General features: G+C 40.2%; 1 protein-coding gene across 7 annotated transcripts in view; it reads left to right on the top strand.

Moving 5' to 3' along the window:
• The window catches only part of LMBR1 (limb development membrane protein 1), a 199,813-nt gene that overhangs the window by 56,792 nt on the left and 122,806 nt on the right, over positions 1–20,215 (top strand). For all 7 annotated transcript variants that reach the window (XR_006716685.1, XM_045496304.1, XM_045496299.1 and 4 more), the window contains one exon: positions 9,555–9,658. Coding sequence is in view for 6 of the 7 variants with exons in the window: in XM_045496304.1 (XP_045352260.1) it covers positions 9,555–9,658 (104 nt within the window). In the remaining variant the exon portion in view is untranslated. The remainder of the gene's footprint in view (positions 1–9,554; positions 9,659–20,215) is intronic.

The following is a 20,215-nucleotide window of genomic DNA, read 5'->3' as shown; positions in this document are numbered from 1 at the left end:
CAGGGGAGGAGCAGAGAGAGAGGGAGACACAGAATCTGAAGCAGGCTCCAGGCTCTGAGCTGTCAGCACAGAGCCTGATGTGGGACTCGAACTCATGAGCCGTGGGATCATGACCTGAGCCGAAGTTGGATACTTAACCAACTGAGCCATTCAGGCGCCTCTAAACTTTAGCTTATTTTGAATCAAGTTTAATTTTAGAATCTTAAAAATGTTGTGTCTATGCTGCTTAAGTGTTTTGTTAAAATAAAGAGTTCTTTATCTAGACCATTACAAACAGGAAGAAATGTCCTTTTTATTGAAAGCAATTCTTTGAGGAGATAGAAAACATTTTTTTTTCGTAGGTGATGGTCTTTTTTTCTTTCTGAATCTAAGTTGAGGGTAACAGATATTGAATAGCATAATAAGAGCTTAACAAAGTGAGGCTTTGCTATTATTTCATTATTATGTTTAATATGTTTTTATGACACCATCGTTTTATTAGAGTACACCTTCCAAATGTATCAAAGAATATAATGGAAAGGGTATAGAAAAAGGAGAAAAAAGAATAAGCTTGATGGTTCTGTGAAGGATCCTAGAGGCTCACTGTAGAATGTATACAGGAACAGTTAAATTTCAGGAATTTAGGGCAGGAGAGTAAAGAGAGTGGGTATATCACAGGAGGGAACAATTTTATCTTGTAAGAGAAAACCAAGACAAAGGAATTGAGGTTTAGGCTTTCTTCTGTTGTCGAGTTGTGTGCTGAAACAATTTGAAAAAGGCACAAGGACATCTGGGAAATCAACTGGAAACAGTGGATAACTACGGGTTAAAAACAATTTTTTAAAGATTAACAAATACATGAAGACAGTAAAGAATGCTCTGCTGTGCTGTTTTATGCCCAGAACTTTCCCTGTATTTTATCAAAAACTAAGCCTCAGGTGTGAAGTAAGAAAAATTAAAAAAAATCAGTATTCAAGTGTTGGTAGAGAAACACTTTAAAAGCTAAATATAGTTTGGCCAAGATGGAGTAAGAGGGACTGTCCGTACCCTCTCACCTGCAACAACCAAGTGTTCGCGAAAACATAGGCAATGAAGAATAGCGATTTAGGACAGATGAGTCCTGCAGCTGCTCCAGGGTGCTGCGGCGGGGTTGGGGGTGCAGGCTGCTGGGCGGAGTACTAGAAAGGAGAGAGACATCTTTTACAGATGGATAGAATCAATGGGCTATCATATTCTCGGTTTCAACGTTTCTCTTAGTAAGATCTTATTAAACTCATGTTCTTTTTTGGGGGGGAAGAAAGCTGAAATGAAGGTTTTCACAAGGTTGCATTCCTTTTTGGAGGCTCTGGGGAACAGTTTGCTTCCAGGCTCATTCAGGTTATGGTCTGAATTTGGTTCTTTGTGATTGTAAGACCGAAGCCCTCCATCTCGTGCCAGGTGGCTGGTCTTTGCCCCAGAGGCTGCCCACCTGTTATGTTTTCCATGTGACCCACCTCCAGCAAAGGTGGGTTGAGTTCCTCCCTGATTTACCCTTCTGCTGCTTCTCTCTGACTTCAGATCGAGAAAGTTCTCTGCTTCTAAATGGTCCAGTTGGGCAGGTTGCACCCACCTGGCCAATCTGAGATGCTCTCTTTATCTCCCTATATTAAAGTCCATAACCTTAATAATATATCTGCAGTCTTTTTGGCACATATGCCGGATCAAATAGTGGCCCTCTCCTGTGCGCACCCCTCTTCCCCCATCATGTCTACTTACGATCTCAGAACGTGGCCTTTGGAAATAAAGTCTGCAGATGTAATTAGTGAAGATAAGGTCACACTGGATTAGGGTGAGCCCTGATCGAATTACTAGTATCCTTATAAGAAAATAAAACAGAGGCACAGACACATGAAGAAGGCCACGTGAAGCCGAAGGTCGAGATTGGAGTGATGCATCTACATATAAGCCCAGGAATGCAGCTACCAGAAGAGATAGGGAAAGGTTCTTCCCTAGAGCCTTCAGAAGAGATATAGCCCTACTGATACCTTGATTTTGGACTTGTAACCTCCAGAACTGTGAGATAATAAATTTCTGGAAAAAAAAAATTTCTGTTGGCAGAGGCTATGCAGTTTGTGGTACTTTGTTAGAGCAGCCCTAGAAAACTAATAAATCATGGACTATAACATATTCACAGATTTTAGAGATTAAGATGTGGACATCTTTGGGGAGTTGCTCTGCCTACCTTGAGCCTGTAGCTGAGTACAAAGCAGAAAAATACAACCTATAATGATGAGAAAATAAATCACACACAATTGTTAGAGATTCAGAATTGGTAGATAAGAACGGTAATGCATTTCTTATAACCCTGTCTCATATGTTCCAGAAGCTAGAGGAGAGATGGACCATATTGAGACAGGGAATATATAAAAATAATCAAATCAGACTTCTGGAAATTAAACCTATAATGTGTGACATGAAAATATATTGGATGGAATAAAAACAGACAACATTGCAAAAGAGGTTAGTGAACATGAAGACATAGCCATAGAAAATTGTTCAAAAAAGAAAGACACAGAGGGGAAAAAAATGACTGAAAAACTGACCAGGGTATTAGTGATATAATTGATGTTATTTTTAAAAAAATTTTTTTAGCGTTTATTTATTTTTGAGAGAGAGAGAGAGAGAGAGTGAGAGCCAAGAAGGGGCAGAGAGAGAGAGGGAAACACAGAATCTGAAGCAGGCTCCAGACTCTGAGCTTTCAGCACAGAGCCTGACGCAGGGCTTGAGCCCATGAACCGTGAGATCATGACCTGAGCTGAAGTCCAGCACTTAACCGACTGAACCACCCAGGCACCCCGATATAATTAATGTCCTTAAAGAAGGGAGGATTAAGAAAAAATATTTAAAAAAGTAATGACTGAAAGATTTCAAGATTAGATGAAAACTATAAACCCTGATCTAAGAAGCTCAACTAGCCCTATGCACAAGAAAGATGAAGAAAACTATACCAAGATGCTTCAAATTGGTCAAAACCTGTGATAAAGAGAAAATCTTAAAAGCATTCAGAAAGGAAGACATAGAAAGTATAGAGGAACAATGGTAAGAATCAGCTTATCTCTTGGAAGAAATAATGCAAGCCAGATGACAGTGGAGCATCTTCACTGAAAAAAGCCTACTAACTTAGTTCTCAATCTAGTGAAGATATTTTTCCAAAACAAAGGCAAAGTAAAGACAGTGTCAGATACACAAAAGGTAAAAATTCATCAGCAGACCTATACTACAAAAAATAAGGGAAGTCCTATAGGCAGAAGCAAATTGGTAGGAGATAGACATCTCAATCTACAAAGCAGAATGAAGAGCACTTTAGAAGTGGCAGTTGTTGGGGCGCCTGGGTGGCGCAGTCGGTTAAGCGTCCGACTTCAGCCAGGTCACGATCTCGCGATCCGTGAGTTTGAGCCCCGCGTCGGGCTCTGGGCTGATGGCTCAGAGCCTGGAGCCTGTTTCCGATTCCGTGTCTCCCTCTCTCTCTGCCCCTCCCCCGTTCATGCTCTGTCTCTCTCTGTCCCCCCCCCAAAAAAATAAAAAATAAACGTTGAAAAAAAAAAAAAGAAGTGGCAGTTGTAAAATATAAAAGTTTTTCTTTATTATATGTCTTAAAAAAATGTGTTATTTAGTTTTTGAGAGAGAGTGTAAACGGGGGAGGGACTGAGAGAGACAGCAACAGAGAATCTGAAGTGGGCTCTGTGCTCACGGGCTGACATCAGTGAGCCTGATGTGGGGCTTGAACTCATGAACCATGAGATCGTGACCTGAGCTACAGTTGGATGCTCAACTGACTGAGCCATTCAAGTGCCCCTTTTTATTATATAAGTCTTTTAAAAAGATAATTGGCTGTTTAAAAAATAGTAATGTATTGTGATTTTATAATCTGTACAGGTAAAATGCATGACAACAATAGCACAAAGGAAGGAGGAAAGAAATGGAAATACACTGTTTTTAAGGTTATTCTGTACATGAAGTAGTGTATCACTTGAAAGCAGATTGTGATGAGGTAAGGTGTATGTGATAAACCTGCAAATAACCCTAAAATAGCTCAACAAAGAGATAGAGTTAGTAAGCAACTGTAAGAAAGAATGGAATCATAAAAAGTTAATCCAAAGGCACGCAGGAAAAGAAGAAAAAGGGAAGATAAATGGGACAAATGGAAAACAAAGAGCAAACTGATAGACTTAAACCTGACCATATCAGTAAACATTAATGGTCTAAACACTCCAATTAAAGGGCAGAGACTGGGAGTGCCTGGTTGGCTCAGGTGGAAGGGCATGCGAGTCTTGATTTTAGGGTTGTGAGTTTGAGTCCCATGTTGGGTGTAGAGATTACTTAAAAATAAATAAATAAATAAATAAATAAATAAATAAATAAATAAGGTTGTGAGTCCCACATTGGGTGTAAAGATTACTTAAAAATAAATAAACATAAATAAATCTAAAAAAAAAAAGGCAGAAATTGTCAGAATGAATAAAAAGGAAAGACTCAAGTATGTGCTGCCTACAGAAAACCCATTTTAATATAAAGGCATGAATAGGCTTGGAGCAATAGGAGAAAAAAGGTATACTATCCTAATTGTAATAAAAAGAAAGGTGGAATAGTTACATTATTATTAGAAAAAGGTATCGATTTTGCTAGGCATAAATAAGATCATTTCATCATGATGAAGGAGTTCATTTATCAAAACATAATAAACATTTATCTACCTAATAAGTGGCTATTAAATGCATGAAGGAAAAGCTTACAGAAATGAAAGGATTAAGTCAAAATCACAGTATTATTCAGGTTTATTGATACTCTCTTTTTAATAATTGATAGAACAAATTAGGAAAAAATTAACAAGATGGAAAATTTGAATAACACTCTTAATTTGGCCCAACCAATTTTGCATTTATAGAACTCTCTGCCCAACAGTAGTAGAATATACATTATTTTCAAGTACCCTAGGCACATTTATCAGGAGAGCCCATATTCTTTGCCTATTTAGTCTCAGTACTTTTAGAAGAATTTAAGTCATACAAAATATGTTCTCTAATGACTGTGATATTAAATGGGAAACCAGGAACAGAAACATAGACAATCCCTCAATTATTTGATAACTAAATAACTAGTAGGTCAAAGAAGAAGTCGAAAGGGAAATTTGAAAGTACTTTGAACTAATAAGCATTTAAAACATATGAAAATTTATAGTACTAAAATGCCTGAAACAGAAAAGAAAAAAGGTCTCAAATCAGTGCCCACAATTTCCACCTTAAGAAACCAGGAAGAGGAAATGAATCCCAAATTAAGAAGATTGGAAGTAAAAAAAAAAAAAAGGTAAGAGTAGAAATCAATGAAATGGAAAACAGAGAAAATATAGAGAAAGTGAGATCAATAAAATTGGTAAAGCTGCAGCCAGAGTGATCAACAACAACAAAAAGACACCAATTACCAATATCAAGAATGAGAGAGATGACATCACTATGGATTGTACAGGTATTAAAAGGGTTGTTAGTGCACATTGTAAACACCTTATGCCAATACAACCCCTTAGAGAAATGGAAAAATTTGAAAGGCAGAAATTACTAAAGTCTCTCAGACATTGTAGAAATGTTACAAACATTCTCACAAATAAAATTCTAGGCCAAGAAGACTTAACTGTCACTTCTACCAAATATTTGAGGAAGAAGCAATATCAGTTCTACACACTCTTTCAGAAAATTGAAACTGAGGGAGTACTTACTAATTCATTGTGCCCAGCATTACCCTGATTCCAAAACCAGACAGACATTACATGAAAAGAAAACCACAGACCAGTATCCCTCATGAACACAAATGCATAAATTCTAAACAAAATTTAGTAAATCAAATGTGACGATATATGAAAAGGATAATACATCATGATTTGAAAAATCAATGTAATTTACCATATTCCAACGCTAAAAAAGAAAAGTCACCACAGTACATGTAGAAGAGCAAAATTCAGCATCCATTTTTGAGAAAATCTCAGCAAACTAGGCATGAAAGGGAATTTCTTCATCCTAGTAAAGAGCATCTGTAAAAACCCTACAGATAACATCATGCTTAGTAGTAAACTGAATGCTTTTCCCTGAGAATAGAAACAAGGCAAGGATATCCCCTCTCACCACTTCTATTCAGTGTTCTGGTGATTTTTAGAAAATAAAGGACATTGATGTTGGAAAGGAAAAAGTGAAGCTGTATTAACAGATGAGATGGTTGTCTATATAGAAATTGTGATGGAATATATTATTAAAAAGCTATTAGAATCAATGAGTTTACAGTGTTGCAGGATACATGATAAATACACAAAACTCAGTTGCATTTCTGTATATGTACTAACCATGAATAATTGGAAATTGGTTAAAAAAAACAAGTGCCATTTGTATACAGTAGCATCAGAAATATGATATATGTAGGGATGTGTGAGACCTATATACTATACACTATTAAAACTCTGCTGACAAAACTTAAAGAATACCACAATAAATGGAGAGATATATCATGTTCAATGAGCAGAAGACAATGTTAAGATGTCACTTCTCCCCATATTGGTCTGTAGATTCAATGCAATCTCATTCAGAATCCTAGCAGCCCTCTCCCCTCACCCCGCCCCCACTGTTTTGGGGGTAGAAATTGAAAACCTGATCTGAAATTCAGATGGGAATTCAAAGGACTTACGATAGCCAAAACAACTTTGAAAGATAACAAAATTGGAAGACTTACTACCCAACTCGAAGACTATTTTAAGGCCATATTAATCAAGATGGTGTGGTATCACCATAACGATAAATAGATCGACTTGATGAAATAGAGGATCCAGGAATATATCTACACATATATTGTCAGTTTACTTCCAACGAAGGTGCAAAGGCGATTTGGTGGAAAAAGGGTAATCTTTTCTACAAATGGTGTTGGAGCAATTGGATAATCATAGACAAAAACTGAACTTCAGTCCATACCTGGCACCATATACAAAAAGTGATTCAAAGGGATCATAGGTCTAAATGTAAATCTTAAAACTGTAACCCCTGTAGAAAGAAACATAGGAGGAAGTCTTTATGAGACTGGGATAGACCATAATTTCTTGTCTAAAGCATGGTCTGTAAAAGAAAAAGTTGATAAATTGGACTTTGTCAAAAGAAATTTTGTTCTTTGAAAGATACTTGTTTAAAAGGGTGAAAAGACAATCTACAGATGGGGTGAAAATATCGGCAAATTATATGCCTGATAGAGGACTTGTATTCAGAGTATATAAAGAGCTTGCCAAACTCAATAGTAAGCAAACAAACAGTCTAATGAAACAGTAAGCAACAGACTTGAAGAGACACTTTCACCAAAGAAGATAGAAATGGATGACAGATAAGTTCATAAAGATGTTCACGTCATTATTTATTGATTAGGGAAATGCAAATTAAGTATTTTTTTTTTAAGTTTATTTATTTTGTGTGAGAGAGGGAGAGGGAGAACACATGAGCTGGGGAAGGGCAGAGAGAGGATCTGTCAGTGCAGAGCCTGACTTGGGGCTTTGACTCATGAACGGTGAGATCGTGACCTGAGCCCAAATGAAGAGTTGGACGCTTAACCAACTGAGCCACTCAGGTGCCCCGAGAAATGCAAATCAAAGCAGTAAGGAGACACTGCTGTGCACCTGTTAGAATGGCTGAGACTGAAAAGACTGTCTATACCATATGTATATTTTTAAAGATTATTTAAATTGAGAGAGAGTGAGCATGTGTGAGAGCACAAGCGGGAGAGGGAAAGAGAGAGAAGAGAGAGAGAATCCCAAGCAGGTTCCGCGATGCCAGCACAGAGCCTAATGTGGGGGGCTTGATCTCAGGCACCGTGAGATCTTGACCTGAGCTGAAATCAAGAGTCAATGTTTCCCCGACCTGAGCCCCCTAGTCGCCCCTGCCCACACCATATTTTGGTGAAAACAGAGGGTTTGTGTTTTGTTCATTACTATGTTGCCAGTGCTTGGGACAGTGCCTTCTAAATGAGGTCGTTGAAAGAACATCAGTCGCCCATGTTCAAGAGCACTGAATTAGAGTTTCAGGCAATAGATTGAGTTTATACTTAGCATAATTTTATCTTTAACTCTTGATTTTATAAATACCATAGGCATTATTTTGAAAATCCATTTTATTAAAAAAATGTTTCTAAGTTTATTTGTTTAAGCAGTCTCTACACCAAACGTGGGGCTCAAACTCACAAGCTTGAGATCAAGAGCCACATGCTGTACTGACTGAGCTAGCCAGGTGCTCCTGAAAATCACTTTTAAATTTGAGTGTTTTACCTATAAAAGATGTATAAAGGTGTAAGATATTTGGCCACATATAATCCCAAAGACAGACTTAAAGTCTTCTTTTTCTAAATCTGTTTTCGTTATAGTTTCAGTAGCTTTTTATTGTGACTGAGCGCCTGGTGGCTCAGTTGGTTAAGCATCTGACTCTTGATTTCAGCTCAGGTCATGATCTCAGGGTTATGAGATTGAGCCCCGAGTTGGGATCCTCTCTCTCCCTCTCTCCCTGCCCCTCCCCTACTCTCTCTCTCGCTCAAAATAGATAAATAAAGAAACCTTAAAAAAAAAAAAAAAAAAGAGTACAGAATGTGCCAAAACAGAAAACGGTGGTAGGAGCTTGCCTACCTCTCTTACATTTTCTTTCCCACTTAGAATTGCTTCCTAACACTTCGGTGTTGTGGTGGTTTTTAAAAATCCCAGGAATTAGCTCTGCCAGGGGCAGGCTCTGCAACCTTGGCAAGGTAGCTAGCCAGCCTCTGCCTCTGTCCTGTTGGGGTACTGCTGTGAGGGGTACGTGAGTTTGTATAATCCCAGTAAATCACTTAAAATAGTGCTTGGCACAGAAGGGCTCCGCAAATGCTAATTATTAATTTAGGGTTTTTATTAGACTTGACTTAAATGATATTATGCATGTAAAATGTCTGGCAGAGTACCTGGCGTTTACTGAGTGTTCAGTATAGACTAGTGCCTACAAATATTCAGGTGCCAGTATGTCTAAAGAGACTGTATCTTTAGATCTCTGCATTTGTCATCTCTTTAGTGAATTTGTTTAGGACACAAGGAAGAATGTTTCTAGTTTCTGTGTTAGCTTCTCCTAATAGGTACAGGTTACAAAGTTGCACGAATTTTAAATATGAATTTATTGATGCTCCTGGGTGGCTCAGTCGGTTAAGCATCGGACTTGGGCTCAGGTCATGATCGCAGCTCGTTGAGTTGGAGCCCCATGTCAGGCTCTGTGTTGACAGCTCAGAGCCTGGAGCCTGCTTTGGATTTTGTGTCTCCTTCTCTCTCTGCCCCTCCCCCTCTTGTGTTCTGTGTCTCTCTCAAAAAAATAAACATTAAAAAGTGTTTTTAAATATGAAATTATTTTCTCATCTCTAAGCGTAGGTGATTTGTTAGGCTACTCCCCAAGTTGATGTTTATTTTTATTAAAAAGTGTGCATCTTTGACTAATATCATAATTTAGCGTAGTAATTTTTTTTTTAAAGGCCTGTCTCTAATCTTTCTTCTTTTTGTTCCCTCTTTATAGGTCTGTGGAATCTTGCTTCCCTCTTTTCCAACCTCTGTTTATTTGTGCTGATGCCCTTTGCCTTTTTCTTCCTGGAATCAGAGGGTTTTGCTGGCCTGAAAAAGGTAAAGTAAATCACGTTTTGGAATTAAATCTGTCAAATTAAGAAGCATGTGTCATTCATGTTAAACTTGTGAAAGTGGGCTTGAACAACCATTTGACTGAAATATAAAAAGTTGGGGCGCCTGGGTGGCGCAGTCGGTTAAGCGTCCGACTTCAGCCAGGTCACGATCTCGCGGTCCGTGAGTTCGAGCCCCGCGTCGGGCTCTGGGCTGATGGCTCGGAGCCTGGAGCCTGTTTCCGATTCTGTGTCTTCCTCTCTCTCTGCCCCTCCCCCGTTCATGCTCTGTCTCTCTCTGTCCCAAAAATAAATAAACGTTGAAAAAAAAAATTTTTTTTTTAAAAATAAAATAAAACAAAAAAAAATAAAAAGTTTAATTAATAATAATAGCAATGTGTTATTAATACTAATAATGCTAACAATAGAATTAATAATATTGCCTATTGAATGATCTTGTGTGTCCACAGGGAGGAAGTTGTCTTTTGACTTTTGGATGTTTTTATAGTATGTGCAAACGTGGTAGAATACTTGTTTGTAGGGAATAAAGCTGACAACATAGCTGTTCTTAGGCTCTCATTTAGTTTAAAGAATGACATAAGGGACGCCTGGGGGGCTCAGTCCGTTGGGCGTCCGACTTCAGCTTAGGTCATGATCTCGCGGTCTATGAGTTCGAGCCCCGCGTCGGGCTCTGTGCTGACAGCTCAGAGCCTGAGCCTGCTTTGGATTCTGTGTCTCCCTCTCTCTCTCTGTCCCTCCCCCCGTTCATGCTCTCTCTCTCTCTGTGTCAAAAATAAATAAACATTAAAAAAAAAATAAAAAGGAATGACATGAAATCTTAAGATCTTAAAACATATCTTGATGTAAAAGTTATTTCACTTCCAGTTTTTTTCAGAGAGTAGCATGCTATAGAATCCAACATGCTCCTTTAGATAGTCAAATTCTCAAGACTGTGAGTTACTGATCTTAGTGAATGTGAGAGATTAGGAAAGAGCAAAACAAGAGACTTTGCATCTTTTTTTTTTTTTAATTTATTCATTTATTTTGAGAGAGAGAGAGAGCAAGCAGGGGAGGGGCAGAAAGAGAGGGGAGAGAGAGAATCCCAAGCGGGCTCTGCACTGTCAGCACAGAACCTGACACAGGGCTTCAACTCAAAAACCGTGAGATCATGACCTGAGCTGAAATCAAGAGTCAGACGCTTGACCAGTTGAGCTCCCCAGGCGCCCCAAGAGACTGCATCTTAAACAATCAGTCCAGACCGTATCGGTGGTAATAACTTCAGCTGTCTTTGAAAATAACATTTTAAAATGGAAAGAATGATATTTCTGTTTATAGCTTGTGGAGTTCTTTGCTATAGACATTTGGAATACAATACAAAGATTTAAATAGTTAATACTTTTTGGTAAAAGTGAGTTCTTGCGTTACAGTTTATTTATAGACACGTTACGCCTTTCTAAGTGGTTAGTTCTGTTTGTATTGTGATAGATGAAGTGGAAGTATGCCTATGCATCTTGTTGTTGAACAATACTATAACGCCAATTAAATGAATTTGGCAAGGAAAGCCGTAAACTGAATTTTTATTACTTTTTATTTCATATAGCTTTTTGTAGTTTCTTAGGAATGAAACTGTTTAGTCTAACATTTTGATGAGTCTTCTGATTTTATTTTATTTTATTTTATTTATTTTATTTTTTTAATGTTTATTTTTGAGACAGAGAGAGACAGAGCATGAATGGGGGAGGGTCAGAGAGAGGGAGACACAGAATCTGAAACAGGCTCCAGGCTCTGAGCTGTCAGCACAGAGCCCGACACGGGGCTTGAACTCACGAACCGTGAGATCATGACCTGAGCCGAAGTCGAACGCTTAACTGACTGAGCCACCCAGGCGCCCCGAGTCTTCTGATTTTAAACCTTAAGTGCCACACTTTTTAGGTTTGTGTGTTGAAGGGTACCAGGAAAGAGTCACTGAGAGGCGATCAAGTGTCATTTTCGTGGATGCACCTTTCTGCTTTCCGGATGTTATTCCATACTTTAATAGTTTGAAGCTGCAAAGTCACAGTTGATTTCGTGTTTAGTAAAGGTACCGCGATCAGAACGGAATGTAAACTATTACGTTGAAGAGGGCTGGTAGGAATGAACATCGAGAAGAAGTGATGTCATTGAGACACTTGAGAAAGCAATTTCTTTTATTTATTTATTTATTTTTTTTTTTTTTAATTTTTTTTTTTCAACGTTTATTTATTTTTGGGACAGAGAGAGACACAGCATGAACGGGGGAGGGGCAGAGAGAGAGCGAGACACAGAATCGGAAACAGGCTCCAGGCTCTGAGCCATCAGCCCAGAGCCTGATGTGGGGCTCGAACTCCCGGACCGGGAGATCGTGACCTGGCTGAAGTCGGACGCTCAACCGACTGCGCCACCCAGGCGCCCCGAGAAAGCAATTTCTGTATAATTTTAGAGCCAAAGCTTTTGATGGCTTTTCCTTCATTCAGCAGAGTTTTACTCAGCACCTACTGAGCAGTAGTCACTGTGCTACTACTGTAGGGCCTTGCTGGGGACAGGACTGAAAAGACAGGGCTTCTGCCTCCAAGGGATAGACAGAGGGAGGAAGAAACGGTGCAAACAAACAGATGCAGCCCCATGAACTTTTAGACCGCCAGCCGCAAGGGGAGGCGCCGAAAGGAGCGGGGTCTCCATTCGCCTCGGGAACTGGGGAAGGCTTTTGGCCGGAGGAGTCAGCCCGCACTTGAGCTGAATCTTGAAGGACCAGCAGACTGCTGCTGGAATGTGGCGCCCCTGGCTTGAGCAGAGGCACGCACTGTGACTGAATTGAGGGAATGCGGACACTTAGCTCAAGAATGGAGAGTCGGGGAGAGATCAGGGTGCGCGGAAGCTTGTTGGGGTCCAATTCTGAAGGGCTCGGTTCTTCTCTCTGCCAGTTGGTGTGCATTTTGTGCTACAGATGACAGGGAGTTGGCAAAGGAATTTTGAAAAAGATTTTCGCATCTACTGTTTTATTTAAGTATGGAGACAAATACACATGTCAGAGTTGAAACATATGTCACTGAGGGAAGGAGTACACGCACCACACGATGGGAAGCGCTGTGTTTTGTAGAGATGTCACCATACTGAATCAGTCACGCACCTCCTTCTGGTAACAGAGTGTTTCAGCGCGTGCCATTAACCTCGCTCTGTTGATGTTGCTGTAAATATGCAGATTGTTCTTTCTTCCGTCTCTGTCTCATGTGTAATCTTGCCAAGTACAAAAACAACTGGTAAAGCTCAGTGTTGGATGTATTTTCATATTTGGCATTATTGATGTCTTTACCTGATTTATACTTTCTATAAAATTCTAGTTCTCCATTACATAGGTTATTTTAAAAAACAGTGGGTAGTGTGGACAGACCCCTTGTCTCCAAATTATCTTCCTCCCTTGCTGTGAACTAACCAACTCAAAGAGGGACGTGGCTAAAGTTATCGGAGCAGAATTACCAACTATCTCTAGAATTAGAAAAAACGGACACAAACCCCAGTGACATGTCACTGTTCTCTTGTTCCCTCTCACAAACTAAGGTCAGAGGGGAGAAGCAGCTTGAGGAAGGATTAAGAAGGTAACTGAAGATACTTCACACCTACAATTACACAGCATTCTTTCCTCTAAGTTTTTTACTTCTGGTCTCCTATACACACTCAAAAGAATATTTTTTTCTAAGTGCATCTTTGACTACGTTAGTCTTCTCAGAATCCCTCATGATCACCAGCTCCGTTTTGTGATCTCAGCGGGGACTGATGTGCTGGATGTCTGTGGGGACAGTCGACATGACCAGCAAACTCAGCAGAGGCTTGAAAGGAGGGCAAGGAGGCAGAGCTCGGATGGTTGGGTGCCATTTGTCTGACTTGGGTAGTTGGATCATGAATGGGAGTTGTAGGAACCAAATTAAGAAGTTGGTCTTTACAGCTGTTAGAGAAGGGAGGGAGATGGGGTGTAGCCTGGGGGGAGGAAGAGACAGAATAATTCTGCTCTTTGTGCACCTAAGAGAAGGGGCCTGTGGAAGAGAGATTGCAGTTGAGAGGGCTAAAGTGAGCAGATTTAGATTTGCCCTAGGGCTCATTGTCTCAGCTGGGTTTCTCCTCTAGGCCTCAGGGTTTCTTTCTGTAAAATGGGTATAGTAATGATGGTTCCCTGACTGTATTATTTAAGGGATTAAATGAGGGGAGACTATTCATGTAAAACACATAACCCAGGATATGTTAGCCATTATTGCCATTATTCTAGAGCTTAATGCATTTCACTAATAACTGTTCTATGGAATATGGTACAGTCAGCTCTTAATTATTTACATATGATCTTGGGTGGTTTTAAGGTTACAGATTATTTTTCCCATTTTGAAATGGCCTGGACTAAAGCAGAATCAGACCTGCTTAAAGATAAGGTGCATTCTAGACTCTATTAGAATTTTTAGAAACTTTAAAATTAAGGTAATTGTGTTGTTTTAAAGATTCGTATTTTTCAGTTTACAATCAATTACATGTGGGGCACCTGGGCGGCTCAGTCAGTTGGGCAACTAGCTGTTGATTTCGGCCTCAGGTTGTGATGTCACGGTTCATGAGATGGAGCCCCGTCTCAGACTCCGAGCTGACAGTGCAGAGCGTGCTTTGTATTTTCTCTCTCCCTCTCTGCCACTCCCCCATCAAAATAAACAAACTTAAAAAAATCAATGGCGTGAAAATTGCAAGGGTTATTAGCATCGCACAGTTCAGCCTTCAATGTGTGCAGTATGTGTTTAAACCCTTCACTATTAAGCCTTTCTGTAACATGAGATCATAGGAGTTTCCTAGTGCACGTTCTACATAACGTCTGTGGAGACCTGTCATTCTTTACATGGTGTTGTTGCCTGTGTCCCAGACTGTAACTGCTGCCTCACTGAAGCGAACGCATCACAGACGGTCACTGGCATGTTTGACACAGCTGGCTAGCAAGTGTATTCCTTTGTGTGTGTGCGTATCCTCTAAAGCTCTGTGCTCATTGGTTATCCTGGACGCAGCTCGTTCCGAAGGGATATCGAAGAGGGCTTGGAAAACGCTTCTAATTGGTAGATTCAGCAGAGTGATTTGAGTCATGACAAACTTGAAATATGGTTAAGTTAAATTTCTTTTTTATTCCTTTGGCCACCCTCCTGGTGCTGTTTTACTATGTCTAAGTCTGGTGGAGTCCCCGAACGGCATATGGCTCCACCGTACTCCCATTGATTCCCCTGGGCAGTCGATTTTAAAACCGCCCCTTGCATATTGTGCCGAGACGCGGAAATTGGCCACTAGCCACGGGCGGATGCAGAGCTTGAATTGAAAATCAAATTAAGCAGAATTCTCTACTTAGTTTTTAATTAAACCACTATGTTAATTCAAACAGGACATTTTAGGCCTGGGGGGTTGACCATGTCCTTTTAAGGGCCTTAAATAAGCCTTTCTTCTCCCTCCTTACTGTGGTGCATGTTTCTATTTTATTAGGACCATCTCCTCTCTATTCCCATTCTTTACATTCTCGACGGTAGGAGAACGTAAATGGCTTTAATACAGCAATTTTTTAATTTAAGTAAGACGGTAACTTTTATCTTGGAACTCGAACTTACTGTTAGCACTTAAATGTTCATCGGATCTGTATTATTTGCAGTCACCTGTGTGTACCGTGCTGCACGTTTTATATGTTCGTGCGTGTTGACTTCCTGTGCTTGCGTCTGACTGTTGGTTTCAGCCCTGACAAGAAGGGTGCGTCTGCTGGGCGCTGTGTTTTGTGGACGTGTCTCTCCGCGGTTTGTCTTGGTCCCGCGGTCGTGTGGCAGAGTCCAGGGTGTGGGGGCCCCGGCGCTACTCTTCCTCTCACACCTCAGATCCGCCGTGTGGTTTTTCTCTTCCTGCCCTGCCTCGGAGAGACCCCTAGATTATCCGGGATGATGTCAGAAGATGTTTGCCGACTGCAAGGTGAACTCTGGAGGTCTGACCTCCCTCCGGCCGGCGTTTAAATAGGAGTTTGGAATATATTTGTTTCATGTTGTGCTTTAACATCTTACTTTTGGTTATGAGGAGAAAACTCAACAGGTTAATGACAGCGAAAAAATATAATCGGGGGCAGATGAAACCACACGCCAAAGATGTTTCTGGGAGTAACTTTACGTTGTGCCTCACCTTAATGCCTATCTTTGATTTGAAGTCTTGGCATAAAATTTAACATAAGCGACAGCAACATCCTGACCAATTACCCAAGCTATCCAGACATCCCGAAATGTCCAGAGCATAGCACACGGTCTGTAGGATTAAGAGGTTGACTCCTATAACTTCAAACGGAGTGCTTGATAATCAAAGCAAAAAGTACAAAATTTGAGGTAACTTCCTTTCTTAGCTAATTAGACTGACCAGGTGGCAGCAAAGAGCCGGGTGCCGGTGCTGGGAAGGCCTATAAAGCTGAGCGCTGTGACAGCACAGTGCAGGAGGGGCCGAGGTCGTTCCATGTGTTTCTATCCTGTGTCACAGTGTGAAATTGTCCTGGTTTATGTCCCTTTTGGCAAACTTACATAAAAGTGACCTTGTACTGTATTTTATGACCAGATGACTTTTTCCCCCCAGTGGCTAATTTGTCTCAGGCCTCCGTCTTAAAGAGACACAGAAATGAGTAGGAAGTCCAGCGTGGTCTCAGAGAGCTTTCATTGCGTTCTTTCATTATTTTTGCTCGTTTTTGCCACTGATCATCCATAAATTGTTGGACATGAGTGAATAAGGAAGTGCTGCTTAGTGTTAGCGGCACATGCGCGTCTTTGGCCTGGTTTTTGTGGGTGAGAGGAAATCACATACAAAAAGGAAGACTCCTGCTGGGAAACCTTGCAAGGAAATTTACCTTGGGTGCGTTTTGATCTTGGTGTTTATTACAGAAAATGGACTCATATCTCACTAACTATTGTTATGTGTTAATTTGATTTTCCCAACACCTTCAAGAAAAAAAATCATTCAGTAATTTATTAATAAAATTCCTCTGCCCTCCCCCAGTTGGGGAGCACTAATTTTTCCCCATAGAAACAACATGGGGAGGAATGATTATTTTTAAAACATTCGATTCGGGTAGCGTTGTTATCCTTGGGATTCGTTTTGGAATTGTTAAACTACTGTAAAAGGCGTGGGTTATGGGATGTCAGAGAAAGATGCATGAAAGTGTTATTTTGAGGAAAAGAATATACTTACTTCCTTTAAAAATTGAGTTGTAAAGAGTTTGAATTAACAATCATTTAGTTCATGAAACGGTCTTGATTTTGTCACCGTTCTCAGTACAGTTGCGTATTGGAGGGACCTACATGATAATTTCAGTGACAGTATCTGGTATTGTTAAATAGCAGCTGTATTTTTAAGAGGTACACTCAGTTCCCATATACTTTGTGATGGCGTGATAACGTGGACCGTTATACAGCAGTCTTTCCCTCCGTTTATCAAAACAGGAGAGATTTCCACTTCAAGGCTAGATTCTCTCTCTCTCTCTCTCTCTGCATAAGAGTATGGTGGACAGATTGTGAGCTTTGGCATTTAGAAGACCTGCCTTAAATCCGGTCTCGTCTCCTTCCCGACCTGGGACTTTGAGCATGTTTCTTGGTGTCTGCGTCTGTAAAAGGGGCCGGCAGTACCTACCTCGCTGTGGGGTTGCCGAGGGGCTTGTTGACCTCACCTGGGACATTTGGGAAGTACTTGAGATACAGCAGGAGCAGCCGTGACCACCAGGGGCTGAAATGTACCAGCTACGTGAAAGTTGATTTGAAACTTCAGGAAGATTTGTGGAGGATTATTTTTTATGGATGATAGCAAATCATCTAAGAAATTGTGGTGGTGCTGACGTAGCTTTATTTATTTACTTTTTGAGATAGAAATTGCTTTATCTTATAACAGTATAAAAAATAGGCAAAATGTTTAGTAGGTAACTAAACCTCAAACCTTATATGATGATTAAATTATTAACTAGTGCCTCACTGTGTCTTACATGATGATTAAATCATTAGCTAATTCCTTCTTTATTAAATGAGGGAAAAGTTTTGGTATGGAGAAAATAAAAAATAATCAGGTTCAGATTTTAAAGTAATTATACTTTGGATTTTTTTGTCTTAGAGAAAGAGAGAGAGAACATGTGCAAGTGGGGGAGGGGCAGAGGGAGTGAGAGAGAACCTTAAGCAGACTCCACACTCCGCGCAGAGCCTGATGCGGGGCTTGATCCCACAACGCTGGGATGATCATGATGTGAGCCGAAATCAAGAGTCGGATGCTCAACCGACCGAGCCACCCAGGCGCCCCAAAGTAATCATACTTTTAAGTAAACTGGCCTTATTACTTCCAGTATTCACGAAACAATGTTACGGAAATAATCATTGTCAATTAGAGTCTCTTTTCCGAAACTGTTTTTGGGGGGACTTGAAAACTGTCTTCCCTTGTTTACAATAAACTTTATTTGAAAGTAAAATGAATGTCTGATTTCGTGTTGACTAGAGAGCTGCTATGTGGTTACAGCACGTAGGGCACACACCCACAGGTCCGTAGGACGACTGGCGTTTGGACTATTAAAATCTCTGTGGCACTTATACTTATTTGTCTATGAAGTCATTTATTCAGCATGACACAGTGTTACTCTTCTGATCTCTGTGAAATGTTTGCCAGTACATAGCTGAAACTTGGTATATTACTTTATCAATCCGTTTATTTGGCCCGTTCGTACCAGAAATAAAAGTTGTGTATTCAGATAAATCAGAGGCAGTAGAATTGTTTGTTAGCTTTGGCATTAGGGAATATTTTAGGTTGTGATGTATCTACTTTTCTTTAAAGCTGAAGTCGTTAACAGTTACGTTACTTAAGAATTTATTGGTTTGTACACTTTCTGGCAAGCAAATAAGTTCTCATCTAGAAAGGCAAGTTCTTACTGTTCTAGAATGATTGAATTTTAAAGCGCTGAATTGTTAGAAGTATGTATATATAAATATATGTCCTTTTAGTGATAAAAGTAAGATTAGCGGGCAAAAACTGAAAAAATAAGGCTATATCAACACAAGAAAAAGTTAGAATTAAGTGTACTGAAACCATCAGTTTTATAGAAAACATTTCCTGTTATCTTTTTTTAGAACACAAAGAAGACATCTGAGGTTGTTTAGAATGCTAGATTTAAATATTTGTACACTTTTATATTTTAGTTGAGATTACTTGATACTTAATGTTTCTCCTTCCACATTGACTAATGAGTATTAATTTTTATTATAAGCAGTTGCTTTTAAAAACAGACTTGTGAAGGGCTTAAAAAAGTTTTTAAACTTTTTTGAGTTATCTGAAAAATTTGTGTTGTTTTAATGATCTTAGTTCCCTCTAAAGTGCCCAGAATTAAATTATACTTCTGATTTATTTTTTTAGAAGAGATGTAATAAAGTAACTAACTTAACGTGTAGTAAGGACTTAGTGTATTCCAGTGTTCTGAGTAACTTCTGAGTAAGCATTCTGAATGCCATTCTTCTCCTTTTGCCATTACCTTAGTTCAGGCTTCATCATTTCTTACTTGGATTTTTACTGTCCTATTTTTTCTGTCTCTACTTTTATTCCTATACAAAGTAACATCCATACCCTGCCTTTCAGCTATTGTTTTCTTAATAGTATTGTGCAGCTTATCTCCTTTCTTTTTTTTAAATTAAAAGAGAAATTTGTTTAGTGTTTATTTATTCTTGAGAGAGAGAGAGAGAGAGAGAGAGAGAGAGAGAGAGCATGAGCGGGGGAGGGGCAGAGTGAGAGAGGGAGACAGAATCTGAAGCAGACTCCAGGCTCTGAGCTCAGGGCAGAGCCTGATGAGGGGCTTGAACCCACAAGCCATGAGCTCATGACCTGAGCCGAAGTCCGACGCTTAATGGACTGAGCCCCCCAGGCGCCCCCTCCCAGGTGCTTTCATGGCCTCCTGTCTTCATGTGGTATTCTGCCAGGAAGCCCTCTTCTCACTTGTAGGTGGCATCTGTGGCCTCTCCCGGTGGTCCTTGAGTCTTTTCGGTGGGCCTCCTTTGGGGGGACTTGCTTCCTTCCCCTGTAGTAGGGATTATAATTGTACTGTGATCATCTATAGATGTGTCTCTTATCTACCACGGCATTCCCAAGTAAATATACTTTGCCTGCTGCAGACAGAGCTTTTGTACAGGGAAAATGAAGCATGAAAGCTGAGTAGGTCTTAGGTCCCATTGGTTTGTCAGAGGAAGGATCTAACAAGACATCAGTGTGCCCCTTCCTGGAGGGGGGGCGAGTCCGGGTTCCTGCCTGGTATCTTCCAGGGTGTGTTTTTCTTTTTTTAGGGCCATTTTAGAGCCTGAGCACAAAAGAAGACATGAGAGTTTGCTTTATTTTGGTACAGCTTAGGCTTTCAGTCCAGAACCTCCAGGTTAAATTAAACCTCCAGGCTCTTCACAAATGCAGTGAGTCTTTACAGAATCCTTACCGTCCTCTGCTTGGTGTCCTGGTCCTTCAGCTGGCCGTTAGGAATGAGCCCCACAGCCGCCGCCGTGTGTGCCCGCCAGGG

This window comes from Leopardus geoffroyi, chromosome A2 (assembly GCF_018350155.1).
Source record: "Leopardus geoffroyi isolate Oge1 chromosome A2, O.geoffroyi_Oge1_pat1.0, whole genome shotgun sequence".
NCBI classification, from domain to species: domain Eukaryota; kingdom Metazoa; phylum Chordata; class Mammalia; order Carnivora; family Felidae; genus Leopardus; species Leopardus geoffroyi.
Note: the sequence above shows the minus strand (reverse complement) of the source record. Positions and strands in the feature narration are given on the sequence as shown.